Genomic DNA, 21,672 nt, shown 5'->3' with positions numbered 1-21,672 from the left:
ATAATGACGTAAGTGATGTTCATTCCTCTTCTTTTTGTGAGTATGTCTCGTGTTTTACTAGCTATGGCTATTCACAACTTGTAAACAAACCAACACGCGTAACCGAACACAGTAGAACACTTATAGACCACGTGTTGTCGAACACTCCAGTTTGCAAACGTGCACAAGTTCTTGATGTCAGTATCACCGATCATTACCCTGTGCTTTTTGTAATGTCAAACTGCCTGAAAGCAAGGAAGAAGTGTTTTACGCGGACATTATTCAATATAGACGTATTTGTGCAAAATGCGCACGCGATTGATTGGTCTCCCGTATACTCTTCAAACTGTTCTACCGAATCTTACAACAAATTTATAGACAAGTTTACAGAAGCAATATCCAACACGTCCACAACTCACCGAGTGCGCAGAAGGCATAAAATTCCACGAGACCCTTGGGTAACGGGTGCGCTCTTACGTTCCACTAAAACAAAATATAACATGTATCGAAAATTGAAACGCCAATCTTATAACACTTCCTTGAAGGAAAAATACTCTAAGTACTTTCAATATCTTAAACAACACTTTATGTAGCAAAGAAAAAGTATTTTAGCAACTGTATTCAACAGAAGGGGAACGACACGAAAAAAAACAAACAAAAAAACTGGAGCCTTCTCAACCACTTTCTCGGACGAGACGTAAAACAACACCCAGCAGAGAAAATAATTTACAATGGTGCCACGTACAAGACAGCCGAAAGTATATATCATGCTTTTAGCGCATATTTTCCCTTCCACACTACATCCAAAGACAAAACTTTCGATGCAGCATATATACCCCACACAAATGCTTCGTTTTACCTTTATCCTACAGATGAACTTGAGGTTGCTTTAAGTTATTTCAAGCTTGCGAAACACAGCCTCTGGAATTGACAATGTTTCTACGCATGCCGTTAAACTTGTCACAGATATCGTGTCACCAGTTCTCGCTCATATCGTCAATAGTATATTTGCCACGGGTGTGTTTCCAGCAAGGGTGAAAATTGCCAAGGTACTGCCGCTTTACAAGTCGAAGGACAAAGAAGGAATAGAAGATTATCGTCCGATTTCAGTGCTACCATTCTTCAGCAAAATACCTGAAAAAAAATATTCGCTTCCCGGCTTAATGACTATTTGGAAAAGCACAATATTCTTTCTCGGCACCAATACGGTTTCAGAAAACGTCTGTCCACGCAAGCTGCAGTTTCAACATTCAAAGATATAGTTCGTAAGTCAATAACAATGGCTATCTAGTGGCAGGACTGTTCATAGATTTCTCAAAAGCCTTCGATTTGCTAAACCATGCTATATTAAACGAAAAATTACTTCGCTGCAGAATTAATGAATTACCTCTGACGTTAATTCGTACTAACTTGGAAGACCGGCAACAAATTGTTCAACTAGGAGATTCTCAGTCCGACAGCACCCTTTTAAAAACGATAGTCTTTCTTGGGGAACCTAAACGCAGAAATTTTGGTCTGTCTGTCTGTCTGTCTGTCTGTCTGTCTGTGACTCTGTCACCCGATTCAGCGACCTGGCCAAAGTTGAACCACTTGCTTACCGCCCACCCATCTTGAACTGGTACGGCTGTTCATACTTGTGAACGTTGTCGATCAAAAAGTAAATATTACGCATATCTGAGGCGCAACATCACTAGGTAATTATTAGGTGGTGTGTTCCTTTAATAGAAAACACGTAGATACGTAATTCTAAAGACCCTAGTTTCTTAAGCTGCGCTGAAAATGCGGCTGCGCTGAAAATGCTATGCGCGCCGACGAACGCCCTCTGCCACGGAGGAAGGAAACCCTCTGCACAAGCTCATGTTTCCCGACGTATTTCCAGATGGCTTATAGCACGCAGCGCCTCCTCTATCTTCTTTAGACGAGATTTGCAGCGGAGCACGCAGATACGTGGCCAATTTTTTAAACATTGGCGTTCCCCAGGGGTATACTTGGACACTTATTTTTTCTACTGTATATAAATGACTTGCCTTCACAACTTGTGTGTGCGATCCCTGCGCTCTATGCAGATGATGCTAACCCCATAATAGCTGATCGTGAGGAATCCAACCTAATCAATAAGCCTAACTCTGAATTAGAAATATTGCACCAATGGTGCAATTCGAACGCTCTGCACTTAAAACCAACAGTTTTTATTTTATTTCACTCTGAAAAAAAGGAAACGACTATTCATTCTGACGTCATTTACAATAACCATCCCATTAAACAATCTAGCGAGACAAAGTTTCTTGGTGTTATAATCGGCAAACACTTAAAATTTCGCCTTCATGTGCGCTCTGTAGTTAACAAAACTTCTTATGGCTTGCATATACTTTGAAAATGTCGCAACTACTTCCCTCCCAACATACTTATCAACCTTTACTACGCATTTGTTCACTGTCACATTAGTTACTGTATAGGGATCTGGGGTTGCACATACAAAGCTCATTTGTCACCAGTGTTCACGCTTCAAAAAAAGAGCTCTCCACATTTTAGGACCGAACAATATACACGTTAAGAGTGAAGGTTTACTTAATAGCCTCAACACCCTCAATATTTACGATCTGGTAACATATAACACTGCCGCAATCATGCATCAAGTAATCTATGAAAAACTCGTCTTGACAACAGTCTCGCTTCACCACTCACATCGCACTGCTGTGTATGGATCGCGTCGTCGTATCATCCTGCCTCAGGTAACTACTAATTACGGTCGCTCTACACTAAAATCTAAACGTACATCTCTTTGGAATAAGCTTGACTATCACTTAACCAGGATAACAAATTTGAAAACGTTTCTAAAAAAGCTAAAGCACTCCCTTATTGACAATGTATAGCACACTTGCTCACAGTTTCCTTTTTCTCCCCTTTTTTCACCTCCTAAGATGTGTTTTAGTATTAAACATTGCTGGAAAAATTTGTAATTTGTCTGAAACTTTCCCTTGTACTGTAAAGGAAATTTCAACAGCGCGGGAATAAACACGAATGCACGAAAAGAGAGCTGACACGGACAAGCGCTGTCTGTGTCAGCTCTCTTTTCGTGCATTTGTGTTTATTCCCGCGCTGTTGAAATTTCCTTTACGATGAACTACCAACTCGCCCAAACTCTCACGTTAACTTGTACTGTACTTGTTTGTTGTACTTCAGACACTTCTGTTCGATCTTATTGCAATGTGTATATTAACAGCTACTATCTATAGCAGCTGTTAATATACACATTGCAGATGTTTTTTACTAGAAATAACTTCGGTAGGGACCCTTTAACAAATTTGTTTGGTCCCAAAAGTGTTTTTTTGTAATCAATACATGTGTCATGTTAAATAAACTTTCAAACTTTCAAATAACATGATTTTCATGCTATGGCTTGTCATTTATGTTCGTCGTACACTCTTGCCATAGCATGCCAATCTTACGAACTCGCACTGTGTGTTCGTAACTGTGGCAGTTACGAACAGTAATTTACGTTCGCCTACCTTCATGTTATGCCACATCAAAATACATTAAATAAATGATTCGCGTCTGCCTGTTCTGGGGGGTATTAAATCGTTCATGCTACATAAACTGGTGACAGCAATTTCTGCATAGTTTCACAGGTGACAAAGCAGATGGGATCATCACCACCTTGCGATGATTTTTACAACTATACATGCGGTAACTGGGAAGGCGATAGGGAATTAAAACACAGGGAAATAAAGGCCAAAGCAGTAAGAGATCTCATAGGTAAGTGGTCATGTCGTTATTTTATTGTGGCAGAAATTATAATGACATTCCGAACGGTTTCTCGTCGCCAGTGTCTTCGTCAGCTTGATGTCGCGTATAAAGTCAAAGTGCGATAACATCCTGTGCGCACCACTGGTGATGCACAGCGCGCGTGCAAGGAAAAAGAGGGAGGGTGAGCGAGCAGGATGGTGTGAAAGGGAAAACTGACAACCACCCGTTTGTAGCAAAAAGCCGCAAGGAAATACAAACGGTTTTCTCAGAAAGAAAGCTTCTTAGTTGACGAAAAAATTGTCGTGGTCTGGGGATCGAACCTGAGACCTAGACGAGCTTTTCCTGAACTAAGAAGCTTTCTTTCTGAGAAAAGCGTACGGATTTCCGTGTGGCTTTGCGCTACGAACGGGTGGTTGCAAGTTTTCCATTTCACGGAAAGACGGACGGACGGATGGACGGACGGAAAAAACTTTATTCAAAAAGCACCTGCAAGATTGCCGGCCCGTGCTCTGGCGACCCGGGCATTATGTGCGGTGAGGCATAGTTCCCACCACTGCCCGGACCCGCTTGACTGCCCACAGCTGGTCGTGTAGATCTGAGATAGAGCGCCTAGCCATCGCACCTGGAGAAGGTCCGGCCCTATGTTGTCCTTTCTGTATAGTGCTGTGATCTTTGCGCATTTCCATAAGATATGTGCCATGTCGGCGTGTTCGTGCTTGCAGAGCTTGCAGTTCGCTTCTGGCTACTGTCTGGAATTTACTCTGTTTAAGTGAACTGGATTTCGGGAGGTTCTGGTTTGCAATCTTCTCCAATCGGTTGCTGTCCCCTTTTGATACTTTTCCACCAACTGTCAACGGATGCTACCAACGGACTCATACACCGATCCCCGGAGGATGAGGCACATCGACCCAGACTACGACCAATGGGACAGGATACTCAAAAACTTGGAGGACGCTTTTCGCTTTCAAGAGTATAACGCGATAGTGTAGTCGGACCGTGTTCGTATCGCCATTCCTATCGCTAGCCTGGCTTCGCTTCTCAGTGGGCTCCTAAACCGTGCCGCAGGGAGAAAGGTTCGCTAAGTGCGAAAGGTTCGCTAAGTGCGAAAGGTTCGCTAAGAAATGCTTCGCATTTAACAAGGAAGGCCGCCCAGCTCCTCAGATTGTTCCAACCTTGGACTACTAGTTCAAGCTGCGCCATTTTTTTTGTAAAGCGTCTCTTCAAGAGATTCGACATATTGCTAAGCAATATTTGGAGATTCCCAATCGATTGAAGATACCTCTCTAATTTAAATAACAAAAATTGTCGCGAAAACATGCCGCGTATTTCTGGGGTATGTGCATGTCGTTGCCACACTGATATCACATCAGTAGTCACACTGATATCGCGAAATCATCATGACACCGTGATGCTGTTTACTAAAGGAACATCTAAGGTAATTCTGGCTGTCATTTCCAAACATCGCTATTGAGATCGGCGATACACTTCTGGAGTATCGCTAGCCTAGTTGAGCTCTTTGGGGTGCAAATGGCACTTCGCCTTAATTCAGCTATTTATACTGGTCTGACCGTGCATTTCAGATTAACCACGGGTTCTCGCTTGTACATGCAAGAAAGCACAACGCTAATATCATTGTATGTAAGAAAGGAAATGGTTAGATGGAAAACCTTAATTGAGTTTCCAGCAGATTAACGACCCGGGCTGAGGTCTCCCATGTCGGGACGTCAAGTCCTTGCCTCTCCGCCGCTTCATGGACCTGCTGCACTGCCCGAAGTTGGTCAGCGAACTTGAAGCTGCGCAGAGCTGCTTCTCACCACGCCGAGAGAGCGTCGGGATTTATACTTTTAGCTTTAGCCTCGCATTCCCAGAGCAAAGGTAAAAAAAAAGAAACCATTTAGGCAGCTTTGTCCTTGTGGCGTCAAGCCTGAAGGAAGAGCAGAGCTGGGCGGCTTTCATTGTTTCTCTTTTGTCTTTGTTTCTTACCATCTTTCTTTCCTTTTCTCTCTTTCTCTCTGTTTACTCTGTATTTTTTGTCTTTTTTGTCTCTGTTCATATCTATTTTCCTCTCTCTATGTCTCTTTACTTATTTCGCTTTCTATTTTCCTTTCTTTCTTTTTTTCTCTCTCTATTTCTCGATTGCTTCCTCTTTCTTTCTACGTTTCTCTGTCTCTTTCTCTTTTTATTTATCGCCATTTCTTCGATTCTCTCTCTTTCTCCCTTTCTCGGTGGACACCCAAGCCGTGCCGCAAGGAAAGGAACGTCTGTGCGCCATTAAATCGACCCTTTCAAACTATTCTAGAATGCCTACTGCAAGTAGAGTTGCGAAGTGCCCACTACAACATGATCCTTCCTTTTGCGAGTTGGCCAGGTACTCACTACGGGTCCGTAAGGCAACACGCGCACCGGCGCAGCTGCACACATTGTTGATGGTGTTGTTGACAATGATAATTATGCCTGTGTGCTTTGTAACTGATGGGCCTTTAAACCAAACACTCGTTGCGAAATTCACATGTTTTGACGCTGGTGTGATTCTACGCTTCTGCCACGCAATATTACATCTGTTAACGACACTCCTCGCGTCAGACATTTCATTCAGTGCTTTTCAAGCCCCATAGCGAGAGAAGGAATGCTCAGATAAAAACGACGAATTAGTTTTAGCACTGTGGTAAACAAAGCGGCATCCTTCCCAATATGGGTAGCCAGCGCTGCCCAGGTGGCGCGCCTAAAATGTACAAGCTGCGCCACCCTGGCGAGCTAGCTGAGGAACATCTAGCAATACAGAGCCGCCGCGAGGCGCACGACGGCACGTTTCAACGTGCCCTCACATACCTCGTGGCACGTTCAAACGCATGCTGAACGTCATTCGACACTACCGCGGCTTTTGCTCGATGTGCGTCGTTTTGTAGGTACTTTGGAACGCGCAATACTAGCGAAGATCGGGACACTTCGCTGCATTGTGGCGCAGCGGGCGAGCAGCGATGCCACCGATTATTCTCCGCTGCGTTTTCAGTGATGTGATGTGTGCGGACGGGTATCTTCGCGAGTGTGTGCTGTCGAAAGGACGGAAGCTGTCCAGTGCGAAGTATGTCTATGACGTGGAAGAAGCTGTTTTTCGAAGAGACAGCGCTTGTGACCTTTCGGCGAAGTGTCAAGCACCGCACGACGTAAACTTACAGGTAAGTGTGTTCGAATTGCGCTAGCAAGCTCGACGGTGTATGCAGTGTGTTCGTTGTGCGCCCGCTTTGAAATAAAATTAGTGCCTCAGGCAGCACTGAGAACATTCAGCCCAGTGAGTGACAGCTGTTTTGAGCGAGCATATCACATTTACGTAATCTGTAGTTACAGCTCTCGTACTATATTACAGAAGCTGTTTCGCTACACGCTTTGCTTTACGGTGTTTTTAACGGCTTGCATATGCCCACTAAATGCTCGTATCGCAGTCTTTAAAAAAACGTTTTTGAAGCTGACGGTGAAGCGTGAAATAAATGTAAAAAGGCCGGTGTAAAGTGGAGATCAATGGTGTTAGCGGAAATACAAACATGTCGCAGGTCTCGTGCTTTAACGACGTCGACTCGCGATCGTCTGCAGACCGTTTGCAAACTTGCGATCGGCCGTCGTCTAAGCCTGATACTTAAAAAAATGGCTTTGAGGAACCTAGTGGTAATTGACTTCGTGGTTGTACCGAGTTTGGCATGCAGTGTGTGATCAGTAGAGACCGGATTTTAGGCAAATGCCTATTTTGCTCCTTGCGTTCCTATCGCGCCATTTTGATATATGAGCGTCAATTAGAGGCTAAGGAGGGTTTTTATAGTGTTCTTATAGTGCCTATAAATGCCTATTTTTGGAGTTCGTGCCTATATTACTATAAGTGCCTATAAATGCCTATTTTCAAAACTGGCGCCTATATGAACACTATTTAACCTCAAGTTTCGCTTTACGGTGCAGTTTGAGCCTGTTATTCATGTTACCGCGCAACATTGACTGTTCGGAACCCTATGCTGTTCAACCTAGTCGTCTACAGTTCAACCAACTCCCGGAAACAACCGCTAGCAGCAGTGAAATGGGACGCACGGGCGAACATATGCCGCCGCGCTGACATGGCGCGAGCGGTTGGCGAATGTGAAATTGCGGAGAGCCGTCGGGGGAGAGTGAAGAGAAAAATAAAAACGAAAAATGTGATGTGCACGCGCCTTTTGTTTAGTTTGTAACTTACTTTTTAACCCTTTACCTACCAAAGACGAGCTGAGTTCGCTTAGGAAGGTTGTACCGCTCCTACTGAAGACTATAGATGGGCTAGTCCACGGTGAAAGCAGCGTTTGCAGGCAGCGAAATTAAGCTACCCTGATTCATCTTGCCGAGTTCTCTCTGGCTTAAAAAGATGGTAGATTCTTGTAACCGCCATTAGAAAATGACGTCCTCCTCTGGGTCGCGCGTGCCGGCAGAAGCTTTTTTTCAGAAAAAAAAAAGAAAAAGAAAACGCTTGATTGCCGAGATTTTGTGGGATGAATAATTTCAGTTCTTCTGCGAGTAAACAGTGACTGCACAGAGCCGCATATATTTTTCTAAGTCATCGGATTCGGACGAAGATCGCGTGCCTATTTTTCGGCAGTAGACGCCGATAGGTGTAAACAAACCACCAACGACGCATGCAAAGCTTCTTTTCAGGGGCTTCCTTGTCCCTGGGCATTATTTTTTAAATTTCAGTGACATTTTCTGCATCGAAGACAGGAGAGGTTAGGGCACTTTTCGTGGTTTAGTACAGTGAAGCCATCCCCTGCATTTTTTCAAAAAAATTATTTTGCATGCCTCTTGCATATAAAGCGCCTTTAAATGTGTTTAGTTGTTGTCTTTCAAGACAAGTATAATCAAATCAGCTAAGAAAAAAAAATCCGTATTTTTTTATCGTTTTTGGCCAAAAAACACGATAGGGAAAGGGTTAAGGTGTTCAACACCAGGGTAGAAACTGGTTCTACGCGATTCGACCCGGCCTGTAGGAAGAATTTCTTCAGGTTTTTTAGCGTCCTGGATGTCTGCTCCTGCTCCACCATTGCCGAAAGGAAAGGCGCAGAGTTGTATGTTGATTCGACAGTGGACACTAGACTCACCAGGCTACAGAATAAGCGGAGCTACTGTGTTCTGCAAAGCGTGCGTGACAAAGGACAATTGAACTGCTACGTTCAACATTGGTGCCTGTCTGCAACTTAAAACATAACATTTCTTGTTTTCCTGTCGTAAATAGAAGTCGTGCACGTCTTCCTTTGAAATTATTTGCATTTGTGTAAAAATTTATTGTGCCTTTATTTACGACTTTGGAGGCCTAAAACGTTGTTTTCCCTGCCTAAAACGTGTTTTTTTAATGCCTAAAAATCCGGCCTCTAGTGATGAGCAATGGAACATGCGTAGACAACACGGTTTTTCTAGCGGTCATGGATTTGTAACCGGTCTAGAGCTGTGCACGTGACAGTGACGTATAATACCGTTTTACTCGAATGTAACGCGAGTTTTTTTTTCTAGATTTTGGCAACCTAAAGTCGACCCTCGCGTTACAATCGAATACCGAAATTCTATTTTTTTCTTCCTGGACGTAATGAAATGTCACCCCTGGCGTTACAATCTTGGTCATGTTACAATCGAGTAAATACGGTATGTGTAATGTACGGCGCGATGCTTACGCAACCTAAGCTGTCATGTGCTTTCTTTAACCTTTTCAAGGCCAGTTTCAATAAAAGATTTGTGATGTTTTCCAGAGCGCCAACCCATGTGCATCGGTGGAAAGCAAGGCCGAAGGGAGTCAACTATGCTCTGGACTGTTTTTTTTTTCAGTTATTTACGACATTTTTGATTGTGGCATTTGTGGATACAACAATACAGCCGGTCTCGATGCTTCTTTTTCCTCGTTTGATGATCGCGCACGGCGGCATGGTTCACGTTAGCAGCCACTCGTATTTGTTTGTATGCCCGAGTGTTTCCGGCCGTGCCCGGCAGGGCGGCGCACCCTGTCCGCGGAAACTCCAGCGCTGGTTCCCCATAGGGAAGGGTGAAGGAACAGGAGAGAAAGGAAAGGCAGCGATGTTAACCAATCTAGAAGGACCGGTATGCTACCCTACATTGGGGGAAGGGATGGGGGAGATATAAAGATAGAGAGAGAAGAAGAGCACGCACGCACAAAAAGTCCCACACATCTCACAATATACAGCCTCAAGAGGCCTTCCCGCTTATCTTTTTCTCGTATGCATCACTGTATTTTGCAATGCATTGCTTACATAATTCTTTCTGCATTTTAGTGCTTTTGGACAACGCCACTATATCACCTCAGTGGAACTCGAATGCAACTGAGGAGCTGATCAATGCCTACAACTCGTGCGTAAAAACAGGTGAGAGCAAGTGGGCCAGGATAAGTTTTGAAGGCAGTGTCCCCGTAGGCCGCATCCATCCACATTCTGTAAGGTGATATGGCGTCGGCTTTCTGACCAAAATGCACAGCAAGACAGACAAACGAATTCAACGAACAAAACTTAAAGAAACAAAATGTAACAATGAAAGGCGAAATAAAAGGTTAAAATAAGAGAAAGTAATAAATATACGTAAAGAAATAAAAAGTAATAATTAGATAAAATTAAAAATACGAGCGGCCGGAAAAAAAGATTATAAATGAAATATTTTCATTCATCATACAACATAAATCCAATGATTGAGTTGCCTAGCAATTTTTATTGGAGGTTTTGACTTCGACATTTAGTCAACCATAGATTATGCAAAGACATATTGAAAGACAACAGCGCGCATTAATGTCACTATGTGTGGGCCGCTACACGCTTGAAGGCTAGTATAGAGAACTTGCTCATATAATTGAAACGAAGGATTTTTCACGAACGTGACAAGCGTTTTTAGCTAACTTCTCATTTTCTATATTTTGAAGTTGTGAAATATAACATGCCAGAAAAGTGTTATAAGATAAATAGAACAATTAATCTAAATCAGTGGTATGCACTGCAAAAAAAAAGGGGAGCTTCCATGTATTCTTCTCAGATAATTACTTATATGTTATTATTGTTCCTTTTGTAACGACATACTTTAGGAGGAGATGAAGTCAAGCTTACAGAAGCGGTGAAGTCTGCCCTGTCTTCCTACGGCTTGAAAGAGTGGCCAATCCAAGGGAACAGCAATAATGAAGATAACAGTTACAAAGAGATACTCAAGAAAACAGGCCCACGACCCCTGTTTCGCTATTTTGTATCTGAAGATAACTCTACGCCAATTATACTCGTAAGAAAATAATCCCGTCTGTGTTAAATGTGGAGGTTTTCTAGGTGCTAGTAAGATTTGTCTCAATTTTGAGTAATACTTTTATTTGTTTTTTGCAGATGACCAAGCCAAAAGAGTTCTTTGTTTTTCATGAGGATGTAGCAGATATGAATGCTGTGTCGCTTTCCTTTCGAAGCGATGAAAGCGAAACTACAACCGAGGACTATGATTACTCTCAGTACGAGCAGGCAGCAGAAGAAGCTTACAAGGATTTCATAAACAAAACAATAAGGCTGGTAAATAATACCTTCCCGGAAAGTGAGATATCAAATGTAGTCGATCATATCGTCAAATTCGAGAAGGAACTTCATAAAGTAAGTACCAAGTTTGTTTAATAAGGGGTGTCGAGTATGTTGCTTCTGTAATAAGACTGAAACTTGGGCGCAACAACACAAGGACTGAAGTCCGTGTGTGGTTGCGCTGCCGTTCCATTATGTTGCTTCTGTACAGCTAAGGTCAAGGATATTCTTCTACACTTACGATGCTGCGATTGCACTAGACGTTGGTGGATAAAAAGTTGAGATTAATCAGTTTACAAGCAAATGTATATAAATTTGCGTAAAAGTTTAAAAAAACGTTAACTGAATGCGATAATGGCTGAATTGCTGTGTTTTGATAATGCCCACCTAGTCACAAATGTACGCTATTTTTTCCGTGTACTTGTTTTTGTAGTACTTACAATTGTCGGGGGTCAACTTCTAAATTCACTGAGAAATCCACTTAGTTTTATTTTTCGGCCAGCACTTTAACTGTCATGATTACATTGTTTGCCGCACTGTAAAAAAACTAAGGGCTGTAGGTTACCTGAGAGGTATAGCTGCTATAAAGATGAGACCCTCGATATGTAAGGTAGTAGCCTCAATGATTTAAATGTACGAGGGGGTATCCAAAAGTTTTGATTATCACCATGAAATAAAACAAACACATACAATAGTCACTTGCAGTGGTCAAAGTTAGCTCTGCTCCATGATGTCTCCCTGCAGAGTCACGCATTTTGCCAGCGTTTCTTCACCTGTTTCAAGCGCTCTTTGTGGAAGTCCTCCGGTTTGCTCGAAAACTGCTCCTCCACTTCGAAAATGACATCCTACTAGTCGTGAAATCGCTGACCACAAAGTGCTTTCTTCATCTCGGGAAAGAGGAAGAAGTCGCTTGGCGCTAGATTAGGCTAATAATCCCCTGCATTGGACATGAGCCACGTTCAGAGGAAAACAACAACAACAAGGTGAATGCTGCAAAAATTCATAGCCTAACTGGTGGGCGAGACAATGGATGGTTCCGCTCCAATAGTGTCAAATATTTCTGGAAAAAGTCATAGCGAGTTCGCTTTTGAATAGGTGTCAACAAGCGAGCTACCTAGCGTGCAGGCACCTTCTTCACGTGCAGTTCCTCATGAATAATCCTCCAGACAGTTCCTTAACTTTGTCCAGTCTCCGCCATCGCTCTTTCCATGGCCGACCTTCTGTCGCCGATGATCACGGTCTCTACTTTCTTCACCATAGCAAGATCATCCTTGATTAAGGGTCTACCCGCTCGTGGCTCATCTGCCAGGTGACCACTTTGAAAGTTCCTCTTCACAACCGTGTAATATGATGGGCTTTCATCCGTATAGACAGCTTTCATTTTGTCGTGTATTTCCCGTGTATTGTTGCCCATCGAATGGAGGAACATTATGACACTTCGGGCTTCAATTTTGTTCACCATGCGGGCTAATGTCTTTTACATCATGTGGAAAAAAAGCTTTTGAGACAAAGTTTTGATATTTGCACAAGTATGCGTGGCAATGACAGTGATTATGCACAAAAAGTTCGCAGTTTTGACTCCTCCTTGTGTTAACTTTTAGCTTTCCCGATGCTAGCACTCGTCTGTACAAGCCATATATATATATATATATATATATATATATATATATATATATATATATATATATATATATATACATACATACTGCCACAAGTCGTTCGACACCCTATGAAGACGCACGCCACTTCCTGCTTTTGGAAATTCCGCTACACAAAGGGCACGCAAACAACGACGGACTGCGCGTGCCACCACACCACGTGTTGGAAAAAAAAGCACAGCTATTTGGCCTAGCTGGAAACAGTTCATCCTTAAGAAGCGCGAAAGAAACACAGGGACTAAGAAGAGTTACACACCGGACAAGAGCTTTCTAACTAGTTTTATTGATGAAAAACTCAGACTTCTTATCCCAACAGAACTGCGCAATGTACATGAACATATTAGCGCGCATAGTCACACTCGTGAAAATGGCTAAACAGTCCCAAAAAAGCAGATAATAGTGATGTCTCTTTGTCAGATATGGAAACGGAAGGATGACTTACACAGTCGTCATTGTGCTGTGAAATGAAAAGCTTCTACGATTTCCCTCGAGGTTTGGTTATAATGTTTAAAAAGAGTGTCAGTGTTTTCAACGAGGGGTGTGCACTCCCATTCGTTGCAGTTAAGGGCGAGGTGTGTGCTAGGACGTCCTTTTAAACTTGTCATGTGCTCCTTTAATCTGGTGTTCACACACCTGCCTGTTTGACCTGCATACACTTATCCACACGTCATGGGAATCCTATATACTATCTTATTGTTGCATTCCACATACTTGCTTTTGTGTGCTATGATGTAGTCTTTCATTCTTTACTCGCTTTCATATTTTTGCTTTACTCCGGAGCACACACTGCCGATTTTGTTTTTTGCCGAAAATACAGCTTTTGCGTCATATTTGCCTGCAACTTAATTTACTCGATGGGAAAGGCCATGTACGTGAGGAATTATAGACACTTTTGAAAAGGAACCAATGTGCCTGTCCATTTCTCCAGCTGGTTGCTTGTCAAGTTTAAAATTCTTCAGAAGTCGCCCACACGATGCTTGTAAGATGGAGTGAGGGTACGCAGCATCCTTCAGCCGGCCAATTTGGGATGCAAAAGCATTGTTCACATAGTCGAAACAAGATTTTCGGAATGCAGACCGGAAGCAGGAACCCACAATGGCATTCTTCACAATCTCAGAATACCCAGAAGCATAGCTTAAAAGTGGTTTCCCTGCTCGAGGCGAATATGCCCAACAAATGTGACTCGGTTGGAAGTTCAAGTTGACATCGAGGTACTGCAGCTTATTGTCAAATGGAACTTCTGAAGTGAACTTCAGCCCCTTGCCCACAGAATTAAACGTATCTAAAACTCTCTTCCTAAAGGCCCCTGCTTCAACACTTGAACCCAAAATTAAATAATCATCAGCATATCGGAATACCTTTGTGACCACACCGTCTAAATTTTTCTCCAGCTCCCTGTCTGCACTGCCCAGAAAGGTGGCACTTAAGACAGGAGCTACCTTAGACCCAATGCAGACACCATTTTTTTAATGAATGTGTCATCAGCAAACCCGACATGAGTGTTCCTAAGATAATATTGAAGTTCTAAAAAGGATTCCACCGTCATTCCACAAGTGTTTCGGAATGCCACTTCATCGTTGTCTTTGGTGATGCATTCATAGACAAGGTTCATAAGCGGAGCATGCGGCAGAGAATAATATAATTCTTGAACGTCAATGCTGAAACACCAGCCTCTACATGACATTCATATTCTATTCTGGGCTCGTGTCTTCCTTTAATATTTTTTGTTAAACTATTTAGACAGCCGAAACGGCGGCATCCTATTGCCGTTTTGTTGATTAACTTTGCTGGTAACTGCTTGCTTCGTCTGACACGGCTTGATCGCGCATGGGTAGGGGTGCTTGCCCGATTGCCGCGGCACATGCTCGCTTCGTTGCGCTCCGCAGGGATCAACCCGGACGGCAAGCGGCTCCCCTGTTAAAAAAGGAAATCCACCAACCTGGGTTACTTCCCGGAGCTTTCTTTTCGCAACCCAGGCTCGTTACATTCATACTGTCCCACGAACTTATGATCATCACCCTGCGGTGTGGTCGAGTGTGTAAGTCACCGGCACAATGGACCCAAAATTGCGGGCTAATACCCGGCTCCGGAGGATTTTTGTTTGAGTGGAGGCAAGCTACAAAGGCGGCCGTGTGCTACGTCGCGCACGTTAAAGATCCCCGTGGGATATAGTTTTTTTTTTTTTTTTTGCAGCAGTTTCAAGCAATAGCCTCGCTCTGTGGTAAACATCTCCTTGACACGCAGACGAACTGGGTTCAATTCTCACTTGGACCTAAGTTTTTTATTACTTATTTTATTTGCATCTTTCTCGATTTTTCGGTCACGGACAGGATGATTTTTCGCTCACAACCAACGAGGCCGACACCGGCACCGGAATTTCTGCGAAACGAGCTCTTTAACGCTATCGCGTTAAAAAATAGAAACAAACAAAGACAGGGTAACAATTAGACATAGATATAAAAAGGTAGAAAGACAGACAAAAAAGTATTTAAAAAAAAAAGAGAGCAAGCGTAGCCGTGTATAGCATTGCAAGGGGTGGGAAAGAGACAGCTGAGAAGGTAAAAGCCTGCCTAGCCAAGCTAGGACCAGCTAGGTGCCCACCATCTCTGCTGTGACCCAGCCTTGTGCTACTTAGTAGTGCAAGCTGCGCTAATATTTTTCCCCCACTAACGCTTGTTAACTTTACCACCCGGTAATTTATTGACATAAAAAACCGAAAATTAATCTTTACAAAAAATTATGCTCGATAGACAGCAAAGAAAAAAAAAAACAAAGCAGTGTCCTTCAGCAGACTCGAAGTTGGCAACTATAACATGGCTATGCTTCTTTCGTTACAAATCAAACTAGTTCATGAAAGGTGGGCTGATGATGATCGCAATTCTTTGTGTGCAGTGCAACCCAACAGCGCGTGGTCTCTGCCAGAATAATATACAGGCTCACCACCCTGTGCTTTCTGCCTGTTTCTTTTTTCAGTTTGCCACTCAAGCCCGTGAGGACACGAAACAGATGAACATATCAGAGTTCATCAATACCACAGGTGACAATGTAAGCTATATTATCCTTGCCTTTGTTGTCATAACAGAAGTGAGCGTACTATCGCGCTCAGTATGAGCTACATCATGCGAGTGCGTGGCCGAGCGCTCTGCAAGGTATTACAGTGGCGCCGATCATGGCATATTTTCGAGTTATCGGGAGAGAGTTTAGCTGTTCGTGCGAGCGCGCATCGCCCCCACTTGCTTGCTTTCACCTTCGAAGTTGTCATTTTCGAAGCTGATATCACCGCAGGGCAAAAACGAGGGCGAGGGTGAAAGCAAGTGGAGGCGATGCGTGCTCGCAGGGACAGCCAAACTCTCTCCCGATAACTCGAAAATATGCCATGATCGGCGCAACTGTACAACCTTGAGAGCGCTCGCCCACACGCTCGCGTGATGTAGCTCATACTGAGCGCGATAGTGCAGGTGGTAATAATATTTACATCGCCAAGTAGAAAAAATAATTTTCTTGCGACCCAAGATATTCTGATGTAGGCTTAGCTCGCCTCAAAAAGCAGCAGGCTTTCCAGAGAAACTATTCATTGGAAGCAGTTGAATTAGGAATTGCAGTTACCAGACTTGGCAGCCATTTTAAAAGGTTTCTCACATGTTTTTGCGCCGTTTGATGCCTTGCCTGAATAGAACAATTTCGAGCCCGCCTGAAGAAAATTTTCACAAAGGCTGTAATCCATCCGCACCTATTTTACTTTGGAAGATACATTGACGATCATGTTGCCCTCGTTTATGCTAAATTTGAACTCCGTAGCAGTTATGCTTTTACCATGATGGTGCAATAGATAATACGTTCTTTGTAAAACACACTTGAGACATCAAACACCACTTGTGTGCGAAATGTACCACTGAGACTGCAATTCGTTCACACACGTACCTTTAACATTCCCTGTTTAGTACATCGGAGACGCCAATAAGGCTTATGGCTAGTACGAACAACATAGATCTAGCGCGAAACGATACACGGATACACATTCATTCGCCTAAGATACCCATGCATTCGCTTAAGACGGCTTCGCCATCGAGTCGCCTAAGACGACTCGAAGGCGAAATCCATCCGGCGGGCTATTTTACCGTGCACAGTATATTACGCGTACGACGCTTGATTTTCAAAATTTTTAAAGTCACGCGAACGCCTCAAGAACGAAGTGAACGTCACGACTTTTCGTTCAAGGTCATGTTCGCTTGACGCATATAAATTTTTCGCCTTAATATTAGTGACGAGTTTAGCGTTGGTGTCGTGTATTCTGTGTTGTTGTGCGCTTACGCTTCTTGCTCAATATATAAACGGACATTAACTAGCCTTAGATCCACTTTAGACACCTTGTGTTTTGAGGGAAAGGGAAGAAAGAGTGGAGAAAGCAAGCAGGAAAAAGTGCCGAACCCGTGTAGGGTAGCAAACCGGTACAACCTGGTTAACCTCCCTGCCTTTCCTTTGCCTTCCCCTCTCTCTCTCTTTATGCTTTGAGAAGCCCGGATGTGACAAATGTCGCAAATTCTCGTGCAGCCGCCTCTTTTACAGCGAAAGCTGTTATGAGATCACCGGCCGTTTTTGGCGCCGTAGTTGACCGCCGCCGCCGCCGCCGCCGGTGTCCGTAACCAGTATCGCTCGAAATAAGAAAAAAAAAAACGATATAAGAAAAAAATTCCAGGATGAAACGAGGTTCGAACCTGGGCCCTCTGAGTGGGAGCCCAGTATTCAACCTCTGAGCCATGCCGTTTTTTTTTTCTGTATTTCCGGTTGTACATCACACAAACGGGGACAACTGAATTATATTACAAGACACCACAAACGTGTAGACACACATACCGTCAACCACTGGATAACCAACATTGTGATTTAAAATTCCTTCATAGTAAGCAGGGGCTCTACCCTAGCCAACCATGAAGGAACACATTCTTTTGTTTTTTCTACCTCAAGAAGCCGGGCCATACTTTCTTGAAAATACTGTCTTGCTGGTCTTCTATCCGGGTCACAGTAAAATCCAGCCATTCGTGAGCGCCATATACTGTGCAAGCCAGTCATCATGATTGAGTCAAAAGGTAGCCCGTCCTCATTGTCTATTGCTAAATACCGAATTTCATGAGGGTCTAACGGAAATTCTTTTTTTATTGCGCTTGAAACTGCTTTGCAAAAAGGTCCTATACAGGCTTCATGTCGGGAAGGAACCACATTAGCATATGCAATATAGCGTGGTAGAAGAGTAAAATAAGTACCAAGCGTCGCACAACGCCAGTTCTGTAACCAGGCGTCACACAATGCGAATTGCGCAACGAGTAGGTTGTTGAATGCTTTCAACCCATTACAAAGAGCTCTGCCATAATTCTTCGTCATCAGGCGCATCAACAAAGTGCGCATAATGTCTTACATTTGTTTAGCACGTACCACGGCTCTCCGTAAAATGACGAAAAATGGCACAGTGACTGCTGCCCTACTTCTCAAAAATTACAATGATTTATAGCGTAGTGGTTTCCTCGTAAGTGCACTTGTATTGGTTGCCAAGGAAGCCCATAAGCGCATGATCCATTTCCTCGGGGTCTCAGTAAAATTACAATGATTTATAGCGTAGTGGGTTCCTCGCAAGTGCACTTGTATTGGTTGCCAAGGAAACCCATAAGCGCATGATCCATTTCCTCGGAGTCTCAGTAAAGTTCTTCGCCCCCCCCCCCCCCCCCGTCTCTCTCCCACGTCAACGTATGTTATACAGCATGACGGGAGAGGAAAACAGCGAGCGGGAGTCACCCAATGGAAATTACATAACTGGTGGGCCGTTTAAAGCTTCCAACCCATTACAAAGGGCTGAGCCTTAATTCATCGTCATCAGTCGTCGCGTCAACAAAGCGCACATAATGCCTTACAGACAGACGTGTAGCTGATGCCTCGCCTCTCCGCAGAATGACGAATATTGGCTTAGTAGGTGCTTCCCAACTTCACAAAAATTGTGATTTATGGCGTAGTGGGTACCTTTCTAGCGTACTTGTATTGTAGCCCCAAGAGAGCTTACAACGGGCTCTAGAAACGCCGATCTTCCAGCTTTCGCTGTGACTGTGCTGCGGTTTCAGCGCAGGCCTGGCAATCTTTTTTTCAAGGCCACAAATTATCTTCTAGGTCTACGACGCAAGACGAGGAACAATTCAGTCTTCTGATGTCGGTTTTAAATTTTTGGTTTGAACGAAGGTATATCACGCGTTTTAACCACTCTAAATTATTTTTTGTTGTAAGAGGTCTTTGTTGAATTGTGTGAAGACGGTTTTTATTCTGCACATTTATTAAACGGTACACTCTTCAGTCACTATTTTGTTTGAAAAACTTGTTCCGAAAGAGGCCACGGAAGTGAAATAATGCCTGCGTATTTTGTGCCAACTTAATATAGGTTCCCATGGTCGAAATATTGAATAAGGACTTGATGGTCATAAACTATACCGTGCGCAATGACACAGAAGTAAAAGTGCAGTGCGCGGAGTATTACAAAAACGTGGTAGAATACGTGAAAAATACCACTCTACTGTAAGTACAATATAAACCACTTCATTTTCCGATACAGCCATTATATCTTATGCATTTACGTAATGACGACTAACTGCGTGCAAACATGACATTTAAAGACAACACAGGGGCTTTTATATAAACAGAGAGGAGAACAAAAAGTTGCACAAAAAGTGTGCCCGCATTTGGTCCTTCCACGTGTGCTACCATTCGACACCATCGCAACGAGAAATGATGCTTGTGCCAATATTAATTGGCCCTTTGACATTGCTACATTGATTGTTTTTGATGAGGCGAAAAATTTATGCAGTTACTCTTAAAGTTTTAATTAAGCTATTAACCTGCCGTGGTAGATTAAAAGGTAAGGTGCCGTGCCGCTAAGCTCTAGGACGCGGATTCGATTGGCCGCATTTCGACGGGGGTGATGTGCAAGAACACCCTTGTACTTAAATTCACGTTAAAGAACCCCAGGTTGGTCAAAATTATTCCTACGAGTACGACTTTTCTCGTAGCAATATTGTCGTCTTGGCACGCAAATTCAATGCCTTTCCTTGGTATGAAACGTATACTCCCGACGGCAGTCTTATGCAAAATTCTGCGATGTGGTCTCGTGGACTTTAAACATATCTGCCATCGTCTCGAAGCTTTTGTTTTATTGCGATAGCAATTATAAGGACACTCCAGGAGCATGCTTGCCGTCGCCGTCGCCGTGTGGTTCCGTATAAAATCCAAGTGTGATAAAATCGTCCCGTGTGCGAGTGAAAGCGTGAGAGGGTAGCCAACGATCGCGGCTCAAGCGGAGAGGAAGCAAGCCGGTTGTCTTCCGTAGCGGTAAACGCTTATGGGAGGTACCGTATGGGGGGGGGGGGCCGCATGGCTTTTGCACGAACTGCGCTCTTTGAGCGGCCGGGCGCTATCTTGAAGGGCATTAGCAGACGTCTCATACCTTTGTACGTACTGTTTTCTCACCGCTCACTTTGCGTTGAAGCGATAGATAGCACGAAGGTCGCTTCGCTCGCTGCAGCGGCCGCTATACGCCAGTGTACTGTTGAGTTACGCCGCATAGAATGCTAAAGGAGTTAGCTGCTAAGTTTACGTCATTAAAAACATTAGAATTTGTTGTTATTGTATTCGTTGCTTCGGCGCTGCGGTGAAACTAACTTTTTTCTTGTCTTCGCATATTATTAGTCGGTGGCACCGTCACTGGAGTGGTTGTTTTGAGTGTAAGGTCAACCTAGTTTTTCGACTGAGCTTTTGAAAAGAAGTGCTTCTTGTAAAGCTTGATATATATCGGCACATTTTCTTCGCACGCTTCCATCCCTGCCCTCGAGAGAATGCAGTGAATTTCTGTCTCACTTGTCCTTGCAAAAATTTGATGAATGGTTTTAGTGACCCGGCGCTCGACACCTCTTTGCTTGTTTCTCCTGCAGACTGCTCAAGGTTCAACTATCAAGATGCGTTTCCTACGTTGACGAATTACAGGAATAGAATTGAACTGCCCGGCCATTTCAGGGGTGGGAATGGGCTAAGTTTTTTCATTCCGAGGAATTGAAAGGAATGGAATTGCGGCAAGCTCTAATTCCCCGGAATTGAATTGGAATGGAATGGAGGCGCCCATTCCGCAACACTGAAGGCTACGTGAGAAGACCAAGGCCTGAATGAGCGCTTTTATGTAGTGTTGTGAGAATATTCGAAACTTCGCATACAAGATTCGAATGGTTCGGTGTTCGATTCGATTCGAAAGACGCTTCGAAATATTCGAATATGTTCGAAATATTCGAATATATTTTGAATGGGCATATTTTAACGGAGAGTGTCTGGACGGTGGCGATCGAGGTCTGCAATGCAAGCCTGTTATCAATTAAGGTTTACGTAGTCGTATTTTGCAAGAACACACTGCAGCACTTATCGCAGTTTTTTTTTTTCAGTGCGGAGCACTTCAGGAGCCTGGGCTGTCATTTCATGTCATCTGCTGTGTCTGTCATCTCACGTCGCCGCTTGGCGTCAACCAGGCAAAAAAATGTACTATAGCATAACCGTATATGGCATAGCTATAGTATAGTATAGCAAAGGGGTGGGAAAGGAAAGATAGGGTGAGAAGGAGAGAAAGGAGGAAGGCAGGGTAAAGCATAGCATAGCCGTGTATAGCATAGCATGGCAAGTGGGTGGGAAAGGGAAGTGATGGTGAGGAAGATGGAAAGGATGATAATCAA

General features: G+C 43.6%; 1 protein-coding gene across 2 annotated transcripts in view; it reads left to right on the top strand.

Moving 5' to 3' along the window:
* The window catches only part of LOC119389575 (neprilysin-1), a 144,938-nt gene that overhangs the window by 7,652 nt on the left and 115,614 nt on the right, over positions 1-21,672 (top strand). The window contains exons 4-9 of one of the 2 annotated variants that reach the window (XM_037656903.2): positions 3,601-3,735; positions 10,011-10,100; positions 10,805-10,992; positions 11,091-11,345; positions 15,902-15,973; positions 19,347-19,480. In XM_037656903.2, the coding sequence (XP_037512831.1) occupies positions 3,601-3,735; positions 10,011-10,100; positions 10,805-10,992; positions 11,091-11,345; positions 15,902-15,973; positions 19,347-19,480 (874 nt within the window). The remainder of the gene's footprint in view (positions 1-3,600; positions 3,736-10,010; positions 10,101-10,804; positions 10,993-11,090; positions 11,346-15,901; positions 15,974-19,346; positions 19,481-21,672) is intronic. The other variant, XM_049414480.1, reaches the window with a different exon arrangement.

Source organism: Rhipicephalus sanguineus, chromosome 4 (genome assembly GCF_013339695.2).
Source record: "Rhipicephalus sanguineus isolate Rsan-2018 chromosome 4, BIME_Rsan_1.4, whole genome shotgun sequence".
Classification (NCBI taxonomy): domain Eukaryota; kingdom Metazoa; phylum Arthropoda; class Arachnida; order Ixodida; family Ixodidae; genus Rhipicephalus; species Rhipicephalus sanguineus.
The sequence above is the reverse complement of the archived record's forward strand: the minus strand, read 5'-3'. Positions and strand labels throughout refer to the sequence as shown.